Genomic DNA, 25,860 nt, shown 5'->3' with positions numbered 1-25,860 from the left:
TGCTGCTCCCTCTTTCCGTTCACCAGTGAATTTCCACCCACCATTTACAATTCATTCCGAAGGCTACGTCTTAAGTAGATCATCCCGGACACCTCCCCAGACAGGGTTTGTCAGACTTTCCTCAGGCTCCTAGAGCAGCTGGCTCTGTCACTGCTTTGACCCTGTCTTACTGTTTTATAACTGACAGTCTGTATACTTGTTCCTTCCCCACTCTGCTCATGAGCTCCAGGAGGAGATGGGCTGGGTCTTAATCATCTCTGTTTCTAGCACCAAGCACTGCAAGCCCTCAGCTAATGTTCTCCGTTGGAGTAAAAGGCCTCTCTTCTGCAGAAACCACCCCAGCGCCCATGTCCCCACACCCCAAGCCCCTGTGGTCCTGCTTCCTTACCCTGAGACATGAAAATACACAAGTATACTCTATACTTTCATGAAGCTGTCTCATGATTATACTGAAACCCCAGGCTACAGCTTCAAGTGGGGCCCAAAGGAACTGAGTTAAGAAGCTGTTAACATGGGGTTGTAGAGAATGCAAAGCACTAGGTTAGCCTCCACCTTCTGTTCAAAGAAAAAGAGGTTACAGAAAATTTACATATCAGTTTTCAGAAAATTAAAGATAAACGTCTATTTTTCACATGCTCTTCTCATAAAGTTAAACTTCTTAATTTAGTCTTTACCGAAACTGAAAGCTTTCTTCAATGTTCAGAGGTTTGTTTTAAGTAGTTATCCTCCAGGGTCAATTCACTGGAAAGTATGACACAAAACTGCAACAGCTGCATTATTTTTTCTGGAGAACTGTATTTGTTCACTTCCAATTGTAAAATCTGCTTCTCTTACAAGGCTGACTTTGCACACCAAGTGCCTTTATGATAATCGCATTCACTCAGAGACTCTAAGATAACATTGACTGTAAGGTGCACCATTATTTTATGTACCATTAAGAAAACAGCCCATTAATTAAAGTATGACATAACGCTAAGATGCTAGTTATAAGATGCACCCCAATTTCAGGGATGTTGAAATGTGGGGGGAAAAGCCATCTTAGAAAAAATGAAATCCAGTATCTTATTGATTATGATCTCACTGGTCTTGTTATAATCAACCCAAATAGGATGTAAGAACTAAATGTTCTACTAATAAGCATCTCTGAAGTTTATTAATATTAGGAAGAGAAATATTAAAATAATTTGTAATTGATACCTAATATTATCCTCTGCAAAGTACAAAATACTAAATAGTTCCCAGCTAACATTCCATACTTGCCAAAGACCAAACACATTCTAAAAAGTAAATTTATTCTCCAGAATGAAATAACTTGGTAAAGATGATTACTCACCATCACTCTTCAGATTAAAGGAGTCACTTAATTCCAAAAAGCAAAATAGCACTAAAAGCTCACTGTGACAAAGTCTGCTACGTGCTCATACACAAAGATCTGCTTCATTTTTAATACTCACCAGTGCCCTGGACAATTGATGGGTTTAAGGGCAAAGGTGTCCTTTTCGATACCAAAGGTAAACATGTTCTCAATGTAATGCTGCCAGTGGCCCGAGGCTTCCCAGAGTTTTCTGTTGTACATGTTGGGGGAAAGCACTTCTGTGAAGTTACGTTGGTGATATTCCTCCTTCAAAAGAAGTGCACTTAAAGTTAAAGGCTGCTATGACAGACCACAATTCCCAGCAAAGTGCCACTGTGAACAAATATTTGTAAATTCAGGATTATGTCGTACATCAGTTTACGGTTAATGTGTCCTCAGTTGCAGGTGTAATACTTTATGATGAAAGAAAGATTAATGTATGCTCAGTATAGTTTTCTGAGAGAATCCATTTCTGTCGTTTGAAGCCACTCAGTTAGGCAGCCTCTGCAGCTAATGCCCTCCCCAGCGGAAGGCTCTGTCTACCTGGCAGGACGTGGGTCACATGGAATGGGTAGTGGAGGAAGGATGCTCTGATCAACTCAGACCTCGTATCCCCTACAGAGCTGGAGCTGGAACCACCAAGTCTCATCATCTCTTCCCTGAACACTGACAGTGCTGACGTCACAATTTAGATTTCAGCTGTCCCTGAGCTGACATCACTGCATGACGATATACTGGCTGATGGGATACTGAGTGAGGGAACAAGCAACTTCAAGCAAAGGACAAAAATGCACACCGAGTAGCAAGAGGGCTGGGCCGTGCTGGTGATTCTCCTTTGCCACCACCCATTTCTTCCCCTCTCTGCTCGGCTCTGTCCCCCAAAGCCGACATCTCTGTATTCCAACACCATGTTTACTTGCCTTCTGACTTCTGGTTGGGTTTGACCAATGGGAGGTTCCAAAAGATTCAGAGTGGGAGAAGAAAGGTCGGGGTATTTATTCCCACCTCCCCTCCTTCCTGGCCTCGGGTTCACCGTGCTCTCCAGTGAACCAGTGATCTCCAGCTTCCAACAGTTACGACTACACAGTTACGGCTTCACATTATTCCTGGGGTCTGGCCACACTGGTCCTTCTCCTCCCCTCTTCAGGACTCGGGGTAGGGGTGAGGCAGTCCTGCTGGGGGTCTCTTGTTAGTTACCTCCGCCAGGCCCAAACCTCCGTAAGCACTTCCTCCCCTGGACTCTCTTCAGTCAACCCTTTAAGTGCGCCTATCTGGACTCGCTACACAGGAGGTAAATGTTCTGATATCTTAAATGCCTGCAAAGACAGGTTTGGTTTGGAAATGCACCAAGTCCAGGGTTGTGGGGACAGAAAGCAAAAATTCTCCAAGTGGGTTATTAGCGTAGTAACGAGGGAGCAAATCCTCCCTCCTAGCCCTGGTTACAGACAGGCATCACAGATCAGCTGATTTCAGGAAGCCCAAAAGGAGCTGGAGAAGAGAGTTTCACAAAAGGAACCCCATATATGTTGCTAGTGGGAATATAAAATAATAGCCGTTCAGGAAGACAGTTGAGCATTTTCTTAGAAGATAAACACAAATCTACCATATGACCCTGAGCTCACACTGCTCTATATATTCACCCAAGGAAAATGAAAGCCCATATTCATATAAAAACCTGTACACAAACAGGTTTACAGCAGCTTTATTTATTTATTTTTTAAAAGGAGTTTTATTGATTTTTTTCAGAGTAAGTACAGATGCATTTACTGTTTTTTTGGTTTGGTTTATCTTTTTTTGAGGAAGAGGGGGGCAATTAGGTTTATTTATTTATTTAATGGAGTTACTGGGGATCGAATCCAGGACCTCATAGGTGCTACGCATGCACTCTACCACTGAGCTCTACTCTTCCATCACAGCAGCTTTATTTGTAATTTCCTAAAACTGGAAGCAACTCAGGTGTCCCTCAGCTGGGGAATGGATAAACAATCCGTTATGTCCACATACTGGAACACACTAGTTAGTACTGACAGGCGTGAACCACTGATTCTACCCTCCTAGATGGGCCTCAAGGATGCTATGCTGAGGGAAAGAGACTAGTCTCAAAAGGTTAAACACAGGTATGATTCTATTTATAGGCTAGAATCTTAGGGATGGAGAACAAGTCAATGGGCACGTAGGACAAAAGAGGAGAGGGCTGACTCTCAAAGGGCAGCATGAGGGCATCATGGGGGGTGATGAAATTGCTCTGTATCTTGACTGCTGTGGTGATAACACAGTTCTGCACAGTGGTTGAAAAACTGTGAATTTTACTGTATGAAATTTTAGAACAAAAATTTTTAAGGGAGTAAGATAGGGAAAGAATAGTTGAGGGACATGGAATACAGCAGAAAAGAACTTTCAGGAGGGTCACAAAAAGATGTCCATTCAGAGAAAGACAAATACCATATGATATCACTTACATGTGCAACCTACAAAAAGACAAATGAACTTATTTACAAAACAGAAACAGATTCACAGACATAGAAAATAAACTTATGGTTACCAGGAGGGGAAAAGGGTGAGAAGGGATAAATTGGCAGTTTGAGATTTGCAGATACTAACTACTATATATAAATTAGATAAACAACAAGTTCATACTGTACAGCACAGGGAACTATATTCAATATCTTGCAGTAACTTATGGTGAAAAAGAATACAAAAACAAATATATGTATGTTCATGTATGACTGAAGCATCACGCTGTACACCAGAGATTGCCACAACATTGTAAGCTGACTATACTTCAATAAAATATATGTATCTACAAAAAAAAGGTAATAAATCTTGTAATGTTACAAAAAAGTCTACAAATAGATGCTGGAGAGGGTGTGGAGAAAATGAACCCTCCTATACTGCTGATGGGAATATAAATTGGTGCAGCCACTATGGAGGACAGTAGGGAGATTCCTTGAAAAACTAAAAACAGACTTACTATATGATTCAGCAATCTAACTCCTGGGCATATACCCAGAAAAAAATATAATTCAAGAAGACACATGTACCCCAATGTTCACAATAGCACTATTTACAATAGCCAAGACATGGAAACAACCTAAATGTCCATCAGCAGATGACTGGATAAAGAAGCTGTGGTATATTTATACAATGGAATAGTACTCAGCAGTAAAAAAAAAAGAATAAAATAATGTCCTTTGCAACAACATAGATGGACCTGGAGATTATCATTCTAAGTGAAGTAAATCAGACAGAGAGAGAAGAATACCATATGATATCACTCATATGTGGAATCTAAAAAAAAGACACAAATGAACTCACTTACCAAACAGAAACAGACTCACAGACATACAGAACAAACTTATGGTTACCGGAGGGGAAGAGGGTGGGAAGGGATTAATTGGGAGTTTGAAATTTGCAGATACTAAATACTACATAGAAAATAGATAAACAAGTTTCTACTGAATGGCTCAGGGAACTATATTCAATATCTTGTAGTCACCTATAGTATGTATATGTATGACTGAAACATTATGCTGTACACCAGAAACTGACACATTATAAATTAAGGACTTGAATGACAGTGAGGGAAAGGTTACTGGAAGTTGAAGAGAGGAGGACCCCGTATGTGGTGCTGGAAATGTGGTAACACCGTCATCCCACATAACGGGGGAAGCAGAGTACCCAAAGAACTCATAGATTAAGCTGGGACGTCTGGGCCGAATGGAGAAAGAGCAACTGAATTCTAGGTGTCTGTGATAAAATATAAGACACAAAGGCTAGAGAGAGTATTATTAAGTTTCTGAGACAAATTTAGAAGAAGTGTAAGGGTGGCAAGACCCACTGGGCTCAAAAATAAAACTTTCTCATCCTCAGACTCTCCCAGCAAAAGACTCACAGGACTCTTCAGGTCTAAGATCAACCCATGTTAGAACCTGAAGATAAAGATCTTAAGGGCATGGCTGTGCGCCCCCTATGAAGACCTGAGAATGAGCTGGGTACCTAGTGGGGCATCTAAAGTCTTCAAACCATGCTTTGTAGACTCTCCCGGTTACAGATGAAGGTTTTTCTATTTGTAAGTAGTATCTCACAAGGCCTCATGGGCAGCCCCTAGTAGAGAAAGATCTATGCCAGAAAGAGACACAGGTGTGGTTTTTATCTAAGCATTGATTATAACTGTCTGTAAAAGGCCCCACGAAGTTCTTAAAGGAATGGTACCAGCTCGGACTGGAAAAGACATGAAAATAAACGAGGTCTTTGGACCCCCAGCCTTCCACAGAAGGAACCAAGTTGAGAGCACTGAGGAAGCAACTCAGAGGTCCACTTGGGCCACTGCTTATGGAAAGTGGAGGATAACTCAGACCTGGAGCCCAGAGGGAACAAAACTGAGTCCTAATTAAGTGTGCTCTGACCCTGAAGCAGGGAGAACTGGTGGGTAGCAGGATTTCTGTAGACCAGTGACTCCCAGTGCCTCCGACTCCCGCTCTTTGATCGGGAATGTCTACTGCAGCCTCTTCCTCCATCATCACTTTATAATTGGGGGAGGGGGGTTGGAGTGGCCCAGAGATAGCTTGTCTCTCCAGTTCACAGGTCTTCTATTGAAGAGAACTGTCCCCTATGCTATCCACCCACGGGATCAAACCCAAGGAGCCTCCTCTGCTCCTACACCTAATTCAGAGGACACATTACTGGCTTCTGAGCCAACGTGACAAACAGATGAGACTTGAAATTGTTTCTACTCAGTAGTAGAACACATTCAACAGGCAGAACTGACTCTCCTCCAGTCCTCTGGGTCTGAAGAGACAACCAGCCACCAGACGGTCAACCTCAAGCCCCACAGGGCCTGCCGAGAGACAAGGAGGAAGCAGGGGTGGACTGTGTCTTATCCAAACAGAAGCCCAGCCTGAAGGCAGCTCAGTCTCTAACTGGACTGAGTGATCGTCCTCAGTCCTGGCAATGGGTAAACGCTCTAGACTTCTGCAGTTATCTTTATACACAACATCTAGCATATAACATAAATTGATCAGATATGGGAAGAGGCAAGATCATATAAGAGGAAACCAAGAGAAGCGAAGTTCCTGAGAGTTTTTTGTGTGTGTGTGGAAAGGCCTATGTCTTCAGACAAGGCTATCTGGGAGTTCAAAGTTCTCCCCTTGTCTGTGTCTGCCAAATACTCCCAAGCCTCAGAGACCCACACCGGCCCACCGGTGCCCTTACCTGAGCATAAGAGACCACTGGGTTATGTACATAAATGGCTGTACAATTCTGCAACCCAGACAATCAGGCCTTGGGCCTGGTCACCAGCCATGCCTGCATCTATAAAAGATAAAAGATTCCTTTCAGGCCACCAAAGAGGCTTTGTTTATTCCCCACACATTCCATCCCGCAAACCCAGGGGCTGCGTTGATTTTCCAGCAAAGATGGCACAGCGAACACAGCAGTCATGACAGCCATTACTGCCTGCTGAAGTCTCTGATGATCTTCATGATTCTTCAAGTCTCACTTGGGGATGGAATGTTTGTGATCTCCTACCACAGCTAAGCCCTGGCTGATCCCTCAGGAAGGTACGTAGCCCAGGAGATGGAGTCCAGGGAGGCCGGCCCCCAGGGGCACAGAGAGAGAAGAGGAGGAAGGAAATGAGTCAGAGAATAAGAAACACAGTCCATGCATCTCTTCTCAGAAGTGACTACAGAAGGTGCTCCCCTAGATGAGAGGGGTAACAAGGAAGAGGAAGACCGGGTCAGGAAAGAGGGGAATCAGTACGGGAAAGACACCAGGGGAGTGGCCGGAATGATGATGGAAAGAAGTCCTGAGATACCAGTTGGCAAGAATCTTAGCAGCAAGTTAATTCTAGAGTGAAAAGACCAAATTTGGGGGAAAGAATTACTCAGAGATTACCCAAATCATCAGAATATGCCGCAAGGAGTTTCTGAGTTTTGATAGAAAGTTGAGGATGAAGGAGTGACAGGCATGGAGAAAACTGAGTAAATAAAAATTTTAGGTAACTATTAATTATAGGAAAGACAAAAAAAGTACAAGACAGGAAAGGCAATCCTGGGAGTCCACCCAGATCACCTCAGAACAGTCTCTACATAGTCCCAGGGAAGACTTTCTTTCTAACCTATGAACTTGGACCACAAGTAGCTCTTTCACAAAATCATTTTTTTCACTCTGCTTTGGAGCTGCCGAATCACCGGGAAGTCACATTACAGATGACAGAGGAGCACGAGTGGTCCACGGACCACATTCTGAGAAGCAACGCTTCACAGTTTAGCATTCTGTGCCAGGTACAACACCCCGGCCTTTCTTCTCCTCCACGGGGAGTTCCACTCTTGGTCTAAAGTTTATCTCTGTATCATACGTGCTTAGAAACTTACATGGACAAGACTTTCAATTAATGAAGTCCAAGAATGAATTTACTTAGAGAAAATACAAACTCTCTCCATGTTTTTAGTAGAAGGCAGGATGCAACGTTTCCCTTTTAGTTTGAAAATTCTTACTGTGATTAAAAAAGTAGTAATAATAAAATAAAGTTAGCAGAACTCCTTGGCCATTTTACTAGGACAGAAAATCGTACAATGTAAAATGAAGGGGAGTAAGAATAAAATATTTAAAAAATTAACTTACTCGTATGAACTCCATCAGTGTATTATAAATGAAGGCTCCTTTGGGAAGAAAGAAACAGCTTCCAGGACTTAGATCGTGGAAAAAGAAAAGTTCTTGTTCCTAGAATAAAACAAATTGCATTTCAAGTTTCATGGTCATTGCTTAATATTTACTGTACATGTGTGACACCCTAGGTCGAGTCACGCATTCAGCTGTTCCCAGCTGTAACAGCTGACATTCCAAAGTCCCTCAATACTTGACTCTATATGTAACAGCAGGTGTCAAATAATGACTTGTACTTCTGGTCACGAAGCTTTGAACTGAGCTTCTATTTTAAATTTACTGCTCATTCTTACTTGGCACCTTGGAGTACAGATCCCATGGGGAGATAATATGACAAAAAGGTCAGAAAGTCCCCTGCTGGAGGTGGGCTCTAGTGACGGTGATCATCACCGTGGCTGTCACACTGAGAGCCTGCCCAGGCCGGCCACCCCATCCACGGTCTGTCCTTGAGTCACTCAGCAAGAGTCAAGGACAGGGAGTCCACAAGTGAGTGCCTGGCTGTTGAGCAACACTGCTCCCAGGTGGCAGGCTAAGGGTTAAACCCAGGTCTCCCTGCTTTCAAATCTGTTTCCCAAAGACAGAGTATATTATCAAGTATGCACAATGAAAGAAAAAAACATTTTTATACTGTGATTAAAAATGAGAGAAAGGTGCAATTTTTAAAATCTAATAAAAAATACAAGAAGTAAAGAGTCTAGAAGATATTTGGGGTTTTAGCAAGAAAGGACCCAACAGCAGACTATGGGTACCATCAAAACAGAGACAAGAGAAGAGACAAAGAGGTGTTAGTTTTAAGACAATTTAGTCTGAGAGGGAGGCTATAGCTCAGTGGTAGAGCGCATGCTTAGCATGCATAAGGTCCTGGATTCAATCCCCAGTACCTCCACTGAAAAAAAAAAAAAAAAGAACAAAAGAAAGACACAGCTTAGGCTGAGATGCAATCGTGAACCAGCTCAGCAGTGCCCAGTGCATGAAGCCCACCTTCCCAACCTTCCTGTGATCTCGGTTCCTGGCTTCCTCCTGGAGCGTTTCCCAGGCTGTCATCATCTTGTTATCCGGAAAGGATATCCCATAGACCCTCTGCAGCGCTTCCATTGCAGGATTGCCCTCCCAATACGTGGAGGAATGCTAAACATCAAACAAGGTTTGGCGAAACATATCAAACACTTGGTCACAAATAAAACTGCTCAGAAATGTGCACAGGTGGCCCTCTGTACCCGTGGCTCTGGAACCCATGGATGGAAGTCGCAGATGCAGGGTCCAGCTGACCCATGCCACTTCATCTGAGGGGCCTGAGTTGCCCTGGATCTTGGTCCCAGCAGGGTGTCCTGGAACCAACATCCCTCAATGGATGACTGCGCACAATTTTCCACCATAACATCAACAGGGCTTACTTAAAGATGATTTTTTTGTAGCATGAGAAAGATTCTTTTAAATTCATCCTAACTAACTCTTCCCAGCCCAAGTTCTACCAGTAATTGGGAAATTATGTAGACAGTCTGTGGAGTCTAGGAATGAAAAGCGAGAAGGAGAGAGAGGGGATGAGGGAAGACTAAACACCAGGTGCGTCACTGAGGAGAGAGTACAGGGACGTGAAGTTGGCCTTGAGACCCACGGTGGCAGTCAAGCACAGTGTTGTCATCAACTCTCATCCACCTGGGAGATGGATGCCACCAAGACCCAGGAAGGGCAGGACTGCAAAGTCAGTCCCCTGCCCCCTGACTCCCAGAACACGCCTTCTGCATTGCACCACGGATCCCTCTGTCTTCCTCCTCTTCCCACAGGACGTTACCCTCACACGCAGATAAATGCTCTTGTTCACAACAGGGCAATTCAGGAAAACAGTATGCAGAACAATATCTCAAAATATATGAAAAAGAAATGTACTGTAAGGAAGCCAAACCTAGAACCAGACATTAAGTGACAGAAAAGTGTAGAGTTGGCCGCTTTGAGGTTTGTTTGGTCAAAAGTGAATGAGTTTTTGAGAACTTTGGAATTTACGTCATAGTTCTCAGCCTCGTTATTTTTACACATGAAATGGGAATGTTAACAGGGGAGCTTATTTAGAAGAACTAGAAAAAAAGTAATAAAATAGGTGTTTATATTCTTTAGACCAATTGTCCTCAGAATCTTTGAGACTGTCACATTTTTATCCTTTTCTAGTTGATTTTACGTAAACTATTGTGCCTTGTAAAATTTCACTTGGTATAAATTTTATTTTGAAGGTTAAAGCGATATACAAAGGGTAAAAAAGGAAATACGCTGTTACACAGTAAGGTTAAGTGGTAAATAATTAAAGGCTACATATCATGTTCTAATTACCAAATTCTAAGAATTGTATTATTTTTAAGAAGCCCATATGAAAATCAAACAAGACTGAAGTGTTTTTAAATGGCACGGTGCTCAGATTATAAAAGATATTATCAAACTACTGTCTTATCTAGTTCACCTTAAATTTGCTATATATTAAGGAAAAAAACCAATCCTTACCTTGAAAATTTTTATGGCTTTAATTTTTCCCGTGTGTCTTACGTGGGGGCCTTTACAAAGGTCAATTAGTGGACCGCACCTGTAACGAAATATTTAAAACATGCCAGGCAGAGTTACTGCTTTTTTGGACTATTCATTATAAACTATGTTCTCCTATGTTTTAAGTAAAGGATTTTACTTATTTGTATATTTAGGGGCAATTTTTAATTTAGAGGCAATTTAAATTGATTTTGAATTTACGATGCAGGGGAGAGGCGATTCATTTAGTCTCAGAGCCCAGTCTTCCCTCCTTCGCTCAAATTCAAAAGCTGCAGAATCTTTGGAACGAAACAGTGCAGAGACACCACTTTTCATTCTCACATCATAAGGCTCTTAAAAACCTTCACTGTCATAAAATCAAAAAGCCACTTCCCCACTGTAATTTTCAAAACGAAAATTATATGAGATTTATACAAAGTGCATTAACTCAATACTTTATGTTAACAATAAACTTCACCAAACCCACAGAACAGACAACACCAAAATGGAACCATAATGTAAACACTGGACTCTGGTGACTACCATGTGTCAGTGTAGATGGATTGTAATTCGTGTCCCACCCGGGTGGGGAATGTTGATCGTGCATCTGTTGGGGGAAGGGGGTATGGGAACGCCCTGTCCCTTCCCCTAAATTCTGCTGTGAACCTAAAACCACTCTAACAAAAATGAAGTCTATTTAAAAAATTAATAAATGTCAAGGGGTTTTTGTTTTTTGTTTTTAGACCCACTGGTTTCACAACAAAATGCCTAACTGTCTCTTGGTTTGTTAAAACTTTAAAACAGCACACCAACTTGCAGTGCAAATCTCAGGCAAGAGTTTAGGCCAGAGAGGACACCACTATTAAAACTCGTGGACTCACTCGCATCTATAGTGAACTGGGAACCACCAAACCTTAATAACCACAGACTTTTCTCCTGGTACAGAAACATCAACAGAGTTAAAATACTAATAATGCAGGTCGGGGGAAGGTGACTGAACACCAATCAACTTAAGGAAAATTGAGTTAAAAAAAAAAAAAAGTAAGTTGTTCCTTAACTATTCCAACCAATTTAAAGTATTTTTTAAAATTCACTGGTTAAAAAGTTAAAAATTAAAATAAACACCTAAAGAAATTGGCCTGTTTGCCAAAGCAGCATGAGGCTTTAAACATGAAAATGTCATTTCTTTGAATGACCAGGCTTTATGCACTGCTCTCTGTCCAAGATGGAGGTCTTAAGGCAACACTTATAGAAATGGAAAAAAATGCCTGATTAGCATGAAAGACTTTAATAATCTAATCTTTAAATAATCCCACAGAAATGTATTTAGCCATTCCAGTTGATAGAATACGCATCAATGCTGACCTAAGTTAAAAAAAAAACAAACCCAAAAGGTCAAGTGTTAGCAGCCAGAAATGGAAAACTTAGCATCTTTTCAATTTCTTTATTTATTTTTAAACTTCAAAATGGTTATACTAACATTCATTTGTATCATAGGTATATAATGAAATCTTACCAGGTCATTGGAGAGCAGTAAAAATAAAACAGGCAGTGTTCCCCTCAGTGTAAGATGGCAAAGAGTTCATATTATCAATTTAAGAAGTGCACAGGGCACAGCTTTGCACAAAGCAGATGTGATTTTGCTTACAGTGCAGTAAGTCAGAGAACTGTAAGTACTTAACTGTGGGAAGTAAGTGCCCAGGTGGAGGACGTCTGTAACCAAGTGGGCAGAGACCAGGTCTTCCCCAGTGGGACCATGGAGGTCCAGCGGGGCCAGGGAGCTGAGCTGGGACACACGGGAGTGGGTCGGAGCCACCACCCATGACGCAGCTGGGAAAGCAGACGAATAAAAAGAGCTTCGGGCGGGAGCCCAAAGTCTAACACAACCAAGCAGTTTCGCTGCAGCTTTCACTTGCCTCTTCTCATTACCTGACTTCGCCTCTGCTTCCCACCTTCACAGTGAATCCTGCTAACACGTGAAGGCTGATGCTTCTGGACTCCGGGCAGTGGGAACATCATGGGAGGCAGAGTCACGGCCAGGGGAGATGGCTCATAACAGTTCCCATCGCCCCTTAATGAGAATATGGGAGGATGAAACAAATTCCTTCCCCTAAGAGTCCCTCAAAATGTCAGGCCCTGGGCGAATGCAGTCTCACCCACATGGACAAGGACGGTGTTGAAACCAATGTCCAGAAAACAGAATTTGGGTTTTTAGTACCATCCTATAAATACAAGTGAGAAAATAATAATTTCCCTCTGGTGATAACATTTCGGAGTCCCCATCTAAAGTCATATCAACTAAGCAAATGTACACACAGACCACCCCCACCAAGACAAACTGCTTCTACCGCTACTGCCTTCAAATTCGCCACTGAGCAGTGCTTGAAATTCACACGCTTTACCTGTAAACTGTGGTTGTCGGAGTGTTAACCTTCTCATTCAGGATGCGGCATTTAAATTTATTGTACTACAAAGAAAAACATATTAAATATTATCACATAAAATGTTTAAGTGGGGAAAAAAATGTTCACTTCTTTTAACAGACATTGAATGGGTGTTGACTAAGTTCTTGATGCTGAGGCCGTGGGGCAACAGAGAGCTCACAGCCCAGGGTTTGCTGTCCAGGATGGGAACCAAGAGGCCACTGAGCACTCGAAACGCAGCTAATCTGCAAAACGCACTGGATTTCACAGGCATAATGTGAAAAAAAGAATATAAATAGCTCATTAATTATTTCCTATGTTGGTTTCATGTTGCAGTAATATTTTTGATTCACTGGGTTAAATAAAATGTTACAAAAATTAATTTCAGCTTTCTTTTACTTTCAAAAAGTGGCTACCAGAAAATTTAAGATTACATACACAGCTCAGATTTGTGGACTGCATTACTGGACAGCACTGTTCTTCAAGATTCCAATTTTAATGACATAAATAAAACTCCGAGGACATAGCTATACTATGGATCTGTGTACAAAGTAAAACAAAACTTAGAGTAAATGATATCATTACATTAAAAAACTTAGCTGGCACTTTTTCTTTCTTCTCTGCCTTTATTACTACAACTATGGTGCCAGACACTGTATACTAAATAACTACCTAAAAGAGGTAGTTTTGTTGGAGGAAAAAAAATAGATTTGTGTGATTTAACTGTTTCATACATATAGGTTAAAAACAAGTCATTTTTCTTCACAAGGTTTGATCGAGTTTAGTTCTCAACCCACAGAATGGGCGAAAACAATTGCAAATCAGGTGTCTGATATGAGATTAATAGCCAGACTATATCAAGAACTCCTACAACATCAAAAAACAAAAAACTCAACACAAAAAAAGGTGAAAGATTTGACTAGACATCTCTCCAAAGAAGATAAACAAAGGCCAACAAGTACACGAACCAACAAATGATGCCAACAAGCATCATCAGCCATTAGAGCAACGCAAAGAAAAACTACAATGAGATGCCACCTCACACCCAGGAGGATGGTTAGTATTTAAAAAACAGTAAGTCAGGTTGGCAAGAATGTGGAGAAATTGGAACCCTGTGTGCTGCTGGTGGGAATGTAAAATGGTGCAGCCATGGTGGCAAAAAGTATGATAGTCATTTGAAAAATGAAATAGAATTTCTGTATAATTCAGTAATTCCACATCTGAGTTCTTCTCAAAAGAACTGAAAGCAGGGTCTGGAACAGATATTCGTACACCTGTGTTCATAGCAACATTTTTCTCACTAGTCAAAGGATGTCCATGGACAATGAATGAATAAACAAAACATGGGCTATCCTACAATGGAATATTATTCAGTCTCAAACAAGGAAGGAAATTCTGACATAGGCTACCACATGGATGAATCTTGAGGACATTGTTGAGTGAAAATAGGCCAGTCACAAAAGGACAATTATTGGATGATTCCACTCATATGAGGTTCTAAGAGTAGTCAAATCTAGAGACAGAAAGAGAGGACGGAGAGCGGTGAGTTCATGTTTAATGGGTACAGCATTTCTCCTGAGGAAGATGAAATAGCTTGGAGACAGATGCTGGTGATGGCTGCACAAGATGTGGATACACCTAATGCCACAGAACTGCCTACTTAAAAAATGATTAAAGTGGTAAATTTTATATTTTGGATATTTCACCACACACACAAAAAGAGCAGTTGCAACTTTTACCAAACCCTAATGAACTTTTTAATTCAAGCTCACCGGACTAACAATGCTGTGCTTTCAAGTTTTGTGCTTTCTCTGATATTTGTGATCTTAAAAATAAAATTAAGAATATATTTAAAGCAGCACTATATACAACAGCCGAACATGGAAGCAACCTAAATGTCCATTGACAGATGACTGGATAAAGAAGCTGTGGTGTATGTATACAATGCAATACTACTCAGCCATAAAAAGAATAAAATAATGCCATTTGCAACAACATGGATGGACCTAGAGATCGTTATACTAAGTGAAGCCAGAAAGAGAAAGAAAAATATCGTATATCTCTTATATGTGGAATCTAGAAAAAACTGACACAAATGATCTTATCTACAAAACAGAAACAGACTCACAGACATAGAAAACAAACTTATGATCACCAGGGGATAAAGGGCGTGGGAAGGGAAAAACTGGGAGTTCAAGATTTGCAGACAGTAACTACTATATATAAAATAAACAACAAGTTTCTACTGTAGAGCACAGGGAACTATATTCAATATCTTATATAACCTATAATGAAAAAGAATATGGAAAGGAATATATGTATGTTCATGTATGACTGAAACATTATGCTGTACACCAGAAACTGAGACAACATTGTAAATGGACTATACTTCAATAAAAAAGAAAGCAAATTAAAAACAAATGTATATATATGTTACACATATATATATATATTTTTTTCTTCCTGGCTAGAGGTTTTTTTTTTTTAACTGTAAAGAGTTTCCTGAAATCACCTTAAACATGTCCAAGAGGACGTCCTTGCTGACCTCCAATCTTTCGAAAGGCTGCTTCTCCTGTATGATGGCCTTACACAAGTTCTCCAGCGCTGACAGCTCTTCACTTGACACTGCTCTGCAGAGAAAAGCCCAGAGGAATCAACACAGATTTTCCAGACATCGTGCCTGTTCCTTTTTGTGGAACTTTGTTGCCCTGTGGCCTTCGTCACTAGTGACTTGCTTCCTACATCAAGGCATGAGGTCCTTTACTGAACCAGGATTTCAGAAACTCACATGTCCGTTCACCAGGCAGATAATCCTACTTCTCAAAGCAGGAGATGGAGGCACCAGCATATGAGGTACCTGCCCTGGGTTCTTAGAACACCCCACGCAGGACTATAAGCAGCTTCGAGGCCTGATCTTCCCGCCGGCCGTCCTCATCCTTCACACACTTCTGTTTTTGTTCTAAGGAGTGTGTGAGGTGCTTGCCGCACCCCTGCCCTTGCTGGCTGGGAAGCAGGTTGGGAGGAAAACCTGGGACGTGAACTGCAGGGTGCCTGGGCTGACTTCTCTCGGGGACTCCTGGTTGGTGCCCTCTCCCCTCTGGCCATGTGGCCTCCCTGCCACTCCTCAAACAGGCTATACAGATCCCTACACCAGGCTGTCTCAGAGGCCTAGAATGTTCTTCCCCCAAATGTCCACAAACACCGACCCCTGAACAGCCCCAGGGTGGGCTCCCTCCATCCAGTCCCTGTTGACTGTAGCTGCCACCGTGCTCAGGCTGACCACCTGCCTGCACTGGCAGATACCTCCCCACGCCAGGTTACTGTCCTTCATCACGCTCATCACTCCTGACTGTCTGTCTTCCCCCAACCAGACCACTAACTCCACGAGGACTAGCTGGTCTATTCTCGGTGGAATCACCAGCACCAAGCACGGAGCTCATGCGAGGCCATCAGCAAACCCTGCTGAACGGGTCCTGGGTGGTGGCAACAAGCGGAACCTGCTGCCCCCGGATGCTCGGTGAGGGGCATCTCCTAAGCAGTATGGGGGCAACAGACAAAAGGAAGATGTACCACCATCGTCCAGGCCAGAGGTGCTATGGGTCCGAATTAGGGCAGAAGCAGAGAGGAGAAGATGGGGATAGGATAACTAATTAGGAGACAAAACTGGCAAGATTGCTGTGAGAGACTAGGTGGCAGGTGGTGGCGAGGGGCCGGGGTGATGGAAGAGTCCTCAGGCTTCAATTCTGACTGCTGGCAGCATCCTTAGGGGCCATGAGGAAGACGGAGGCACACATGGTTGGGACTGGGGATCTTGCTAAGATTTCAAGCACAGATCCCTGACTGTGAGCCACCTCTCTGGTATCCACCTGGGTGCAATGCCCCGCCGAGGTGGACGGCGCCCGTTAGATACCAGGGAGCAGAACTGAGTGAGTGCTCTCTGGGGATCAGCCTTACAATTCCGGTCTTAATTAGGTCTATGCCCTGGCAACTCCTCAATTAGATTAATCACTCCCTTCTGAAAAGAAAGAAAACAATCTGAGAAATTATCCTTGAACCTAAACTCATTAAAAAAATAATTTTCAAAAAATGCTTACCCAGTCTATAACCACATGATGTAATATATTCACTCACTGGACGAAGACGTAACCATTGTAAAACAGTGAGCTAGAGGAGACGTGAGTCTGCAGAGGTGTTACCTGTCTTCCAGGAACATGTCATAGTAAAATCCAGCTTCAATGGGTGGCCCGTAGCACAAGTGGCCTCCGTAGTAGAGTTCCATGGCTTCCCCGAGAACATGGGCACTGGAGTGCCAGTACACCTGGGGGCAGGACAGAGGCCATGCTGTCAACAATATGTCACAGGGAGGGGAGGGCAGAGCTCAGTGGCAGAGTGCATACTTAGCATGCACGAGGTCCTGGGTTCAATCCGCAGTACCTCTATTAAATAAATAAACAAATAATAAACACAATCACCTCCCCTCACCCCCCCAAAAAATAACATGTCACAGGAAATTATCAGGCACATAACACGTGGAAGCAAGGGTAACACAAGGAAGGGGCTAGACACCAGGACACAAGGCAACATCAATTTGAACAGAACAACTGTGATGACAAGGGTAAGTTTCCTGAGCCTCTGTGGAATTCCAGCAGGGCCCTTGGCTTGGTCCCAGGGCCCAAGTGCTGCTCTGAGTCACAGCTGAAGCACAGCCCCCAAGTCATTTCCTTCCATGCATTTTACTGTGAAAGCCTCAACCATCCACTGGCTCGGAACACTGAGCAGAGCAGCCGCGTGAAGCCGGGTTCAGACCCACAGCCAAGGATGACCCAGGAAGTGACGGACACTGGCGCCCTTCCTTCTGCCCCAGGCAGCCTCTCCGAGTCAGATGCGGAGGGCTTGGTGGCTATTCCTGATACCGCTAATGTGAACAAGATTTTGCATCCACACAGCAGTCTCCATGCATAGACCAGCACGTGGCTATGGGAGTTTGAAAGATGACTCAGGAAGACCAAGGTGTCCCATGGAAGGCCTGCTGGCTGCCTCGTCCCCTGGGTAGGGTCCACATGAGTTCATTTACCACAGTCCAAGGGCCCGTCACTAGCTCTACAAGTTCAGAAAATTGACTTGGTTTTGAATTACCAAGGAATCTATGGTTTAGGGATAAATTAAAACTAACCAGTCACTGAAAGTGCTTGCACTTTCTTTCCCTTAAATAGGAAACGAGTGACAGTTAGGAAGCTATCTGAGATAATACATTGGAGGAGAGGGATTAGCTGGCTGAGCAGACCAGGTGCAGCCTGGATCCAGGGCATCAGGCTGGGATATGATCTGCAAACACCCCAGAGGGACAGATCAGTCCTAGGGCAGGGCCCCTCTGCTCTGGAGGGTGCCAGGCAGCAGGCAAACTGCCAGCATTGGCCCTAGCATTTTCTTTGGTGCATGGTCTTCAGTATGTGGCTTTGTACATAATTTACGACACAAATACCCCAAGTTCGGTTGGTTGGTTGGTTTCTAAGTACTTACAGCTTGGGCTTCCTCATTATCAAACAGAAGCAGCTCTAGAGTGGAGTCCCCTTCCAATGGGCGGTCCAAGTCCCATAATTCACCATTGACTTTGGCTACTACTGTGTCTTCAGCCAGCTCCTGACTAGTGAGAGAAAAGTCATTTGGGGTTAACTTATCACCAGCTACAAAGATTCACTAAAACAAAAGATGAAAATAATCTCCCGGGCACGTTTCTTCTTTACATGGATAGAAAGTACAAACACAAACTAATAGGACAGAGTTTTTTTTAAATTCTGTAACATTTATTTTAAGCACAAAAGTCATGTTATAGTTCATGGTAAAAACTCAGAAAACAAGAGAATGCCCAAGAATAAAATAAAAATCACATACATCTCACTACATGAGGTCGCTTCCCCAAAGCAGGAATAATCATCTATGCAATCAATTCTCAGGAAACCAAAGGAACAGGCAGTAAAATTTAATGAAACTATTATTTTTAAATTTTATTTTTATATCCAGTCACCTCACTGGACCTTTACGTATTCTAACAGTTTCTACATTAATATTCTACTCTAACTCACTTTTTTACAATTTCCTCCTTGTTTAGTTGTTCCTTTTCTAACTGCCTGAGTTGAATTCTTAGTCTGTTTCTTTTTTCTTGTTCAATAACAAAAGCCTTCAAGACTACGAATCTGTTTCTGATCACTTCAGATGTATTTTATAAATTTTGAAATGTATTCACCTCATTCAAAGTATTATCTGAGAATACTTCTTTTCATTCTTTTTATTTCTAAGGAATATTTGTTTTTATTTTCTTTCACCTGATTTACTTTGAAGTTTTTTTTAATTTCCTAGTTTGATTTTGTCTTGTTGCCATTTAATGTTTACTGAGTTCATAACTGATTTCACTTACTCATAGGATGCTGAGCATCTGCATTTTATTGAGATTCTGTGGAGCTAACAGAGTGGGGCACTCTTTGTGCCTACAGAGGACAGACGTCGGTGAGCATCCACTAAGTCTGCCTTACCATGTCATTCACACATGAGTAAGCTTACTTTTTGCTTATTTGATCTGTCAAAAACTGAGAAAGGCATGTTATAGTCTACCGCTCTTAAGTTTCTATAATTTTGTATTTCTGGTTTGGTGCTATGTTATATAAGTAAGGTTCATGACAAATAATCATTGTGATTATACTGTTCTTCTATTTTAAAAATAAGCCTCACTATCTCATTCGATGATTTCAGCCCTGAGGTCTGCTGTCTGATAGGAATGTTATGACCACTACTTGCTTCTTCCCAAGTTTACCTGATACAGCTTTGCCCATCCTTTACTTTTGGACAATTCTACTTCTGAGACACTCCTGCGACCTCTCGGTCACTAAACTTAAAGGTAGTTTTAAACTGGGACCCTATGGAAATGCCCGTCACTAATTGCCCAGGGAAGAGAATGTTCTGTAACCAAATTGCACTGTCCCCACGCTGGGAACTATTTCTTCCACGTGGGGCTTCTCAGACTTCACTATGCCCACATGCAAACTGGCTCTTCTGAGGAAACACACACATTTTTGCCTCAAAGCCCACTTTCCCCAGCACATCTATTCATCTCTCCTGGAAAACGCAGGAACAGGTTGGGAGGGGCCTTTGGGCTGTGTGATATAATAAGTTGAAAAAGAAACACAATCTTAACCATAGTTTCCAAAAGAAATCTGAGGATTTCAACTGTTGAAAAGTTTCTTTTTCAATAATGTGTTTATAACGTGGCAGTTTTGAGCTATAGCTTCCACAGAATTTTATATAATGCCAGGAATTAACAGTAGTCAAAACAATGGCTTCACTGAAGCATCTAATTTGTAGGAAGGTCTTACTCCAGGGCTGACCATAGCTCTAATATTAGCATGTATCTTAAATCTATAATAAATAAGTCTTTTTGTACCTTTCTAGAAATGCTTTAATTTTTAGGGTATCTTTCAGATATAGGATTTCATTTAATCTTTACAACCTTATAAGGTAAAAGAAAAAAGTATTATTATTTCCACTTAAGATGTAAGAAAACAGGGTTGGAAAGATTTAGCGATCTGCCCACATTGGTTCTTTGAACCACCCATGGTCATTTACTGGTGGAATAATGGCTTGGAGTCAAGTCCAGCAAAGATCTGTAAAATCTCATAGAAATGTCTTGATGAAGAACCAAATCAATACAATGTCGCCTGTCAAGGATGATACACTTTTCTCTGCTTTATATATTTTTCTTAAAAGTTTAAAAATTGGACCCTTTGAAGAGGATGAGATTGTATTCTGATATTCAATTACTTATTAAATGGCCTCTCTAAAAGGGAAGAAAAAAATTAACTTTGTTTAATTTTATTCAACTAAGAAAAAAAAAATTTAGCCAACCCTAGGAGCACATTTCACCAAACTCTGGTGCAATACTTAACAGACTCTCTTCTCCCAACTACAGTTTACCTAATCTCAGCTGCCACGTCGTAAGGTGTTGTTTTCCAAGCTTCCCCTTCCACTGTTTTCCCATCAGCCACTCGAACTGTGATCACGTTGCTGGTGTCCGCCTTTCTGTCATAAATGGCCAGTAAGAGCTGATGCTCTTTCTTCAGTATTTCAAACAGCTTCAATCTTTCCTTCACAAAATGTGGTTGATTCTTCAGCTGAAAACCATTAGAACACAGTCAGGCTAACACACAGCCCAATTTGCCTAACTGCTCAGCCCTAAATAACCAACAACCCACCTCTACCCCCATGTTCGCAGCACCAGCCTCTGTCACTCTGTTTTCCTCACCTCTGAAGACTCCCTGAGTATCCAACACCTTCATAGCCCCCAGGGTCCAGCTCAAAGCCCTCCTCTTCTAACCTTGACACCCAGCGGCATCGCCCTTCTCCACGTGTACACAATTCAGCCTGTGATGACACACCACCTTCCTCTGTTCTCTGATCGCTTCTCTGTTCATCTGAACTCAATCAGATGGATCCCCTTGGGGCCAGGTACTCCTCCTTTGCTCCCACCAAATGCTCTCTGGTGGTTTTAATGATTTATACTGAAAAGGCAGAGAGGCCAGTTTCCATGACCCAAAAGCAGAGCTCAGCTATTTCAACTTCAATACACTAAGGTGCACTTTACAGCTGTGTGGCTGGCTCATCTTGTGTCTAAGGCTTACAAAATTTTACACACACTGCTGCGGTCGAGTTGTAATTTAATTAGTGACTATGTTTTTTCTTTATTTAGTATAGTCAATTTACAATGCTGTGTCAATTTCTGGCGTGCAGCATAATGTCCCAGTCACACATATACATACATATATTTGTTTTCATATTCTTTTTCACTAAAAGTTATTACAAGATATTGAATATAGTTCTCTGCGCTCAATTAGTTAACTACGTTTTAATTACAAGTCCTGGGCAACTAACTACACAGGCATATTTAATTTACGGGTAGTGTTTTGTATTATTTTCATAGCAACGACTTACTTCACTGTAAGGCTCGCTTTCCTTCTCCTTTTTAACGTCCTTTTCTTGGCTTTGACTAGGAGGAGGCTGAGAAATAAAGATAAATAATGACTCATCCCCATGACCACAAAGAGTAACACACCTGAAACCTGAGGAAGGAGAGGGACCAGCCAGCAGGGAGTCAGCACCCTGTGTCTGAGAGAGGCTCAAGGCTGGGGTTCTCCTGATATCACATCCAGCCCTCAGTGGGTGATGCGTCTTCTGGGGTTCAGTCCTTCCTGAATGTGCACTTTCACACATTCTTGCTAAGTACACTTAAAAGTTTTTCCCCTCTTAATTTTAAACAAATAATGTCACTGAAGAACGGTTACACAGCTGAGGGCAGAGACTTCAAATGCACTATTTCATGAAGATATGGCCAGTGCACCACGGTTACTAACCCTGGGGAAGAAGGACCACTGTATGAGCAAGCCTTTAGAACTCAGAAAATGTGTGCTGTTACAGGAAGGTAAAGTGTCCTTAAGGGGACCAAAACACTGAAACACGCTATTAAATAATGTTAAGTACACAAATCTCAAGACAGCCCCAAACATGGCAACAACAACAAAAAACCCCAAACCACCTATCAACAGATCCAGCCACTGATTAGAAAAAAATGGAACGGTTTAGGGAAGTAGCTGTTGGTCTCCCTGCCCAAGAAAAAGAACAGTGAGTTTGAAACACTCCAGCATCTTTCCCAGAGAAAGGAAAATGGTATTTCTGCGAAAGAAGAACATCTGCGGCTGGCAATTTAGCGAAAGAGCTGAGAAATGACACCATCAGGTCAGTCTGGCGACGGCCGGAAGGGCAACGGCCCCAGGTGTGTAGTCGGTCACGGCAAGCGCGCCCGGAAGGGCTAAGGAGGGGCAGGCCTTGCGGGCACCCGCCCCGCACTCCACCCCTGACTCCTGACCACCGCCCCGGGAGGTCAAGCCCCCCGACCGCGGTCCCGCCCCGGAAGCCCCACCCCGCCCCCCGGCCCCTGACCCCCGGCCCATACCTGCGCGCCCGCCGCAGCGGGACCGGCCTCCCCTGGTGCCGCGCTTTCCAGGCGCGCCTGGTGGCTCAGCTCCTCCGTGAGGCACAGCCGCAGGCGGTACAGGCGGTGGCGCAGCTCGCGATTCTCGGCCCGGAGCTGCGCCACCTCCCGCGTCAGGCACGGCCCCTCCGCCTGGCACCGGTCGGGCGCGTTCAGCTGCTCGTCCTTCAGGCGGTGGACCTCCGCCCACAGCCAGCGGATGTCCTCCTCCTGCCGCTCCAGGCGCGAAGCCACGGCCTCCGCCGCCAGGGTCTCCGCCGCCATGATACCCACCTCCCACAGGTACAGACGCCGCGCGGGCTGGGGACTGTGGCGTTGGCCGTGGCCAATGGTAGAGAGCTACTGGGCGCACGGCGGCGGGCGGGGGTGAGCGACGAGGAGAGGCGGGCCCGGGCCTGCGCGCTGCGCGGGCTGGGGGCGGGGTGACCTGGAGGGCCAGGGCGGGGTCTGCGCACTGCAGGGGCGGGGCTAAAGGAAATGTAGGGGCGGGACAACGGGAGGGGCGGGCCAGATCTGCGCACTGATAGCTGTTTGTCTGAGTGAGGCTCAAGGCTATTTGTGCGTGGGGTGTCTGCAGAATGGCCTGGAGAGCCGTGGTGGGCCTTGCCTAGGCTCACGTTGCCCTCATAGCTACCAGTATGTCATATCTCTGTTGAAACAAATTGTTCAAAACCTCGGGAAGGGTAACATGACCCTTACCAGGATGGTTCCTGTCTTTCTCCGCTTGAGTTCTCGTAGTCATCATTCTTTTAACTTGCAACCAGGCTCTGGAAAGTGGCCACTGAAAAAAAAAAATCGATCTTCTTTGGCCTCGTGCTAAGGCTGCCTAAGTGCAGAGGCCACTGCACCAGGGCACACAGTTCTCTACAAAAATTTAAATCTGACAGCATAAAAATGCTAACTTCTTGAGTCCAGGGCAAATGTCACATACGGCTTTATATACTTCATAACCATGAGCACAAAGCCTCCTGTGCTAGGAACACAGATTGGTTTTTATTTGCATTCTGAGGGTTTAGAATGTGGCAAACAATGTTCTAAGTTCTTTACACAGGTATTAACTTGTTTAATACTTGCAACAAGAGGCACTATTGTTACATCTATTTACAGATGGAGAAAGTGAAGCACAGAAAGGCTAAGTGACTTGACCAAGGCCACACCAGAGCCACATGACATAGCTGAGACTCACTCTCATGTAACCCAGTGCGTTGTTTGTGTGCTTAACACTATGGTGCCTTTCAACCTTGGTAAACTTTCACTGAATGGGTCATGATGAGATGCAGGTAACGCATGCCATTAGAGGTCCGAGATGAGAAGCTCAGTCTGGACTGTGCACTTGGGAAGGGAAGCAGGTGCTCAGAAGATAACGGCTGGCAGATATTAGAAAGGTGAAGAGGTGGATGAATGCCACTCTAGGACCATGACAAGCCAGAAGAAACTGAGGGGCAGGACACACAGCTCCCAGGAGGAGGGTCCAAAACTGACACTCACCACCGTGTCTTTGTCGTCCCCTCCCCTGATCAGCTTCTGGACAGTCACATAGGCCCATGGGCCCCACAGCCTTCCAGCCACTTCACCACCTGTCCCCACAAGGCCTCTGCTCCTCCCGTCCCTGTCCCGCCATGACCTACCTATTGGCAAATGCCAGGGCCTTACTTATGCTTCCAAAGTGCCCTAAGACTCCTCTGTAATTTGTCCCTCTTAGGCTCCCATCCCCAATCACCAGGAGCCCTCTGATCTGCTTTCTGTCACTACAGGTTTGCATTTTCTAGAGTTTTCTATAAATGGAATCATCCAGTATGTATTCCTTTTATTTGGCTCCTTTCACTCAGCATAATAATTTTGAGATCCACCCATGTGGTTGAGTATGTCTTTACTTCCGTCTGTCCTCTCTTTGAGCAGTATTCCATTGTACGGCTATTACACTACGTTGTAGTATAATTAATTTATTCATTTACCTGTTGTTGGACATTGGACTGTGTCCAGGTTTGGTCCAGGATCTACCTCACAGCGAGCTCATCAGCTCCCCAGACTCACCCTGTGGTTATTTCCCCAGTTTCAGAAAGCAGAGTTTGAATAAACATCATCAGCAACTGGCAGAATCCCCATGGGGGTTCCCTGACCCACAGACTGAAGGCTCTTCTAGTAAGAAGGGCCAGGTGGAAGGCACTGAGATTTTCTCGACCTTCAAAAGAAGTACAGCAAAACCAACACCATGTTCCTGGAGGAAGGGCAGAGATGACCGCCACCCTCAAGGACTTGAAAGGTGCAGGTGTGTGATTCTCACCACACCTCCGTTTACCTCACCTATTGAGCTCGTGTCGATGACAAACCCGTGTTGAAGGATTACAGTGGATGATCCTAAATTTGGTTAGATGGTGACCCTAGTCACAGCTGCTCTTCCAGGCGTGCTAACATTGGTGGAGTCTAGCAACATAACCTCTGACATCTCACATGCAGCTGTGGACCTGGCTATTGCTTTTTTCTCTATACCTGTTAGTTAAAGGCCATCAAAAGTAGTTTTCTTTCAGCTGGCAAGACTAGCATTTATGTGCATGTGTATATGTGTACATGTATGTCCACACATGTATTTCCTCATACTCTGTGCTGAAGGGGTCAAGAAGCAGGCATACCCAGCAGCAGTGAGCACACTCAGCATCAAGATCTTGGCCTGTAATACCATTGCTCACCAAAGGAAGCAGGGCTTCTGGGAGAAAGGGCTGATTCCAGGACTGGAGCCCACGAAGTTTCAAGATAAGCCTGGAGCACCTTGTTTTGCTAGAAAGCAAGAAAGTGCCCACCACCACCCCCAAAATGATGGAAGCATGTCACCAGGACACAGGAACCGGCTTGGAGGGGCTCCCACTGGCCACACCTGG

The 25,860-nt window shown here is 43.6% G+C and overlaps 1 protein-coding gene across 4 annotated transcripts in view; it reads right to left on the bottom strand.

Moving 5' to 3' along the window:
- The window catches only part of TARS3 (threonyl-tRNA synthetase 3), a 39,172-nt gene extending 15,859 nt beyond the window's left edge, over positions 1-23,313 (bottom strand). The window contains exons 1-11 of one of the 4 annotated variants that reach the window (XM_072950672.1): positions 22,946-23,313; positions 21,928-21,993; positions 20,914-21,110; positions 18,469-18,592; positions 17,145-17,266; positions 15,461-15,578; positions 12,928-12,992; positions 10,508-10,586; positions 8,999-9,145; positions 7,976-8,074; positions 1,455-1,621 (exon numbers count right to left, since the gene is read on the bottom strand). In XM_072950672.1, the coding sequence (XP_072806773.1) occupies positions 1,455-1,621; positions 7,976-8,074; positions 8,999-9,145; positions 10,508-10,586; positions 12,928-12,992; positions 15,461-15,578; positions 17,145-17,266; positions 18,469-18,592; positions 20,914-21,110; positions 21,928-21,993; positions 22,946-23,248 (1,487 nt within the window). In that variant the 5' untranslated portion in view covers positions 23,249-23,313. Of the gene's footprint in view, positions 1-1,454; positions 1,622-7,975; positions 8,075-8,998; positions 9,146-10,507; positions 10,587-12,927; positions 12,993-15,460; positions 15,579-17,144; positions 17,267-18,468; positions 18,593-20,913; positions 21,111-21,927; positions 21,994-22,722; positions 22,812-22,945 lie in introns of those variants that run through there. The other 3 variants (XM_072950675.1, XM_072950674.1, XM_072950673.1) reach the window with 3 other exon arrangements.
- Positions 23,314-25,860: the final 2,547 nt, after the last annotated feature.

The sequence above is a fragment of the Vicugna pacos genome, chromosome 27, assembly GCF_048564905.1.
Source record: "Vicugna pacos chromosome 27, VicPac4, whole genome shotgun sequence".
In the NCBI taxonomy this organism is placed as follows: Eukaryota; Metazoa; Chordata; class Mammalia; order Artiodactyla; family Camelidae; genus Vicugna; species Vicugna pacos.
The sequence above is the reverse complement of the archived record's forward strand: the minus strand, read 5'-3'. Positions and strand labels throughout refer to the sequence as shown.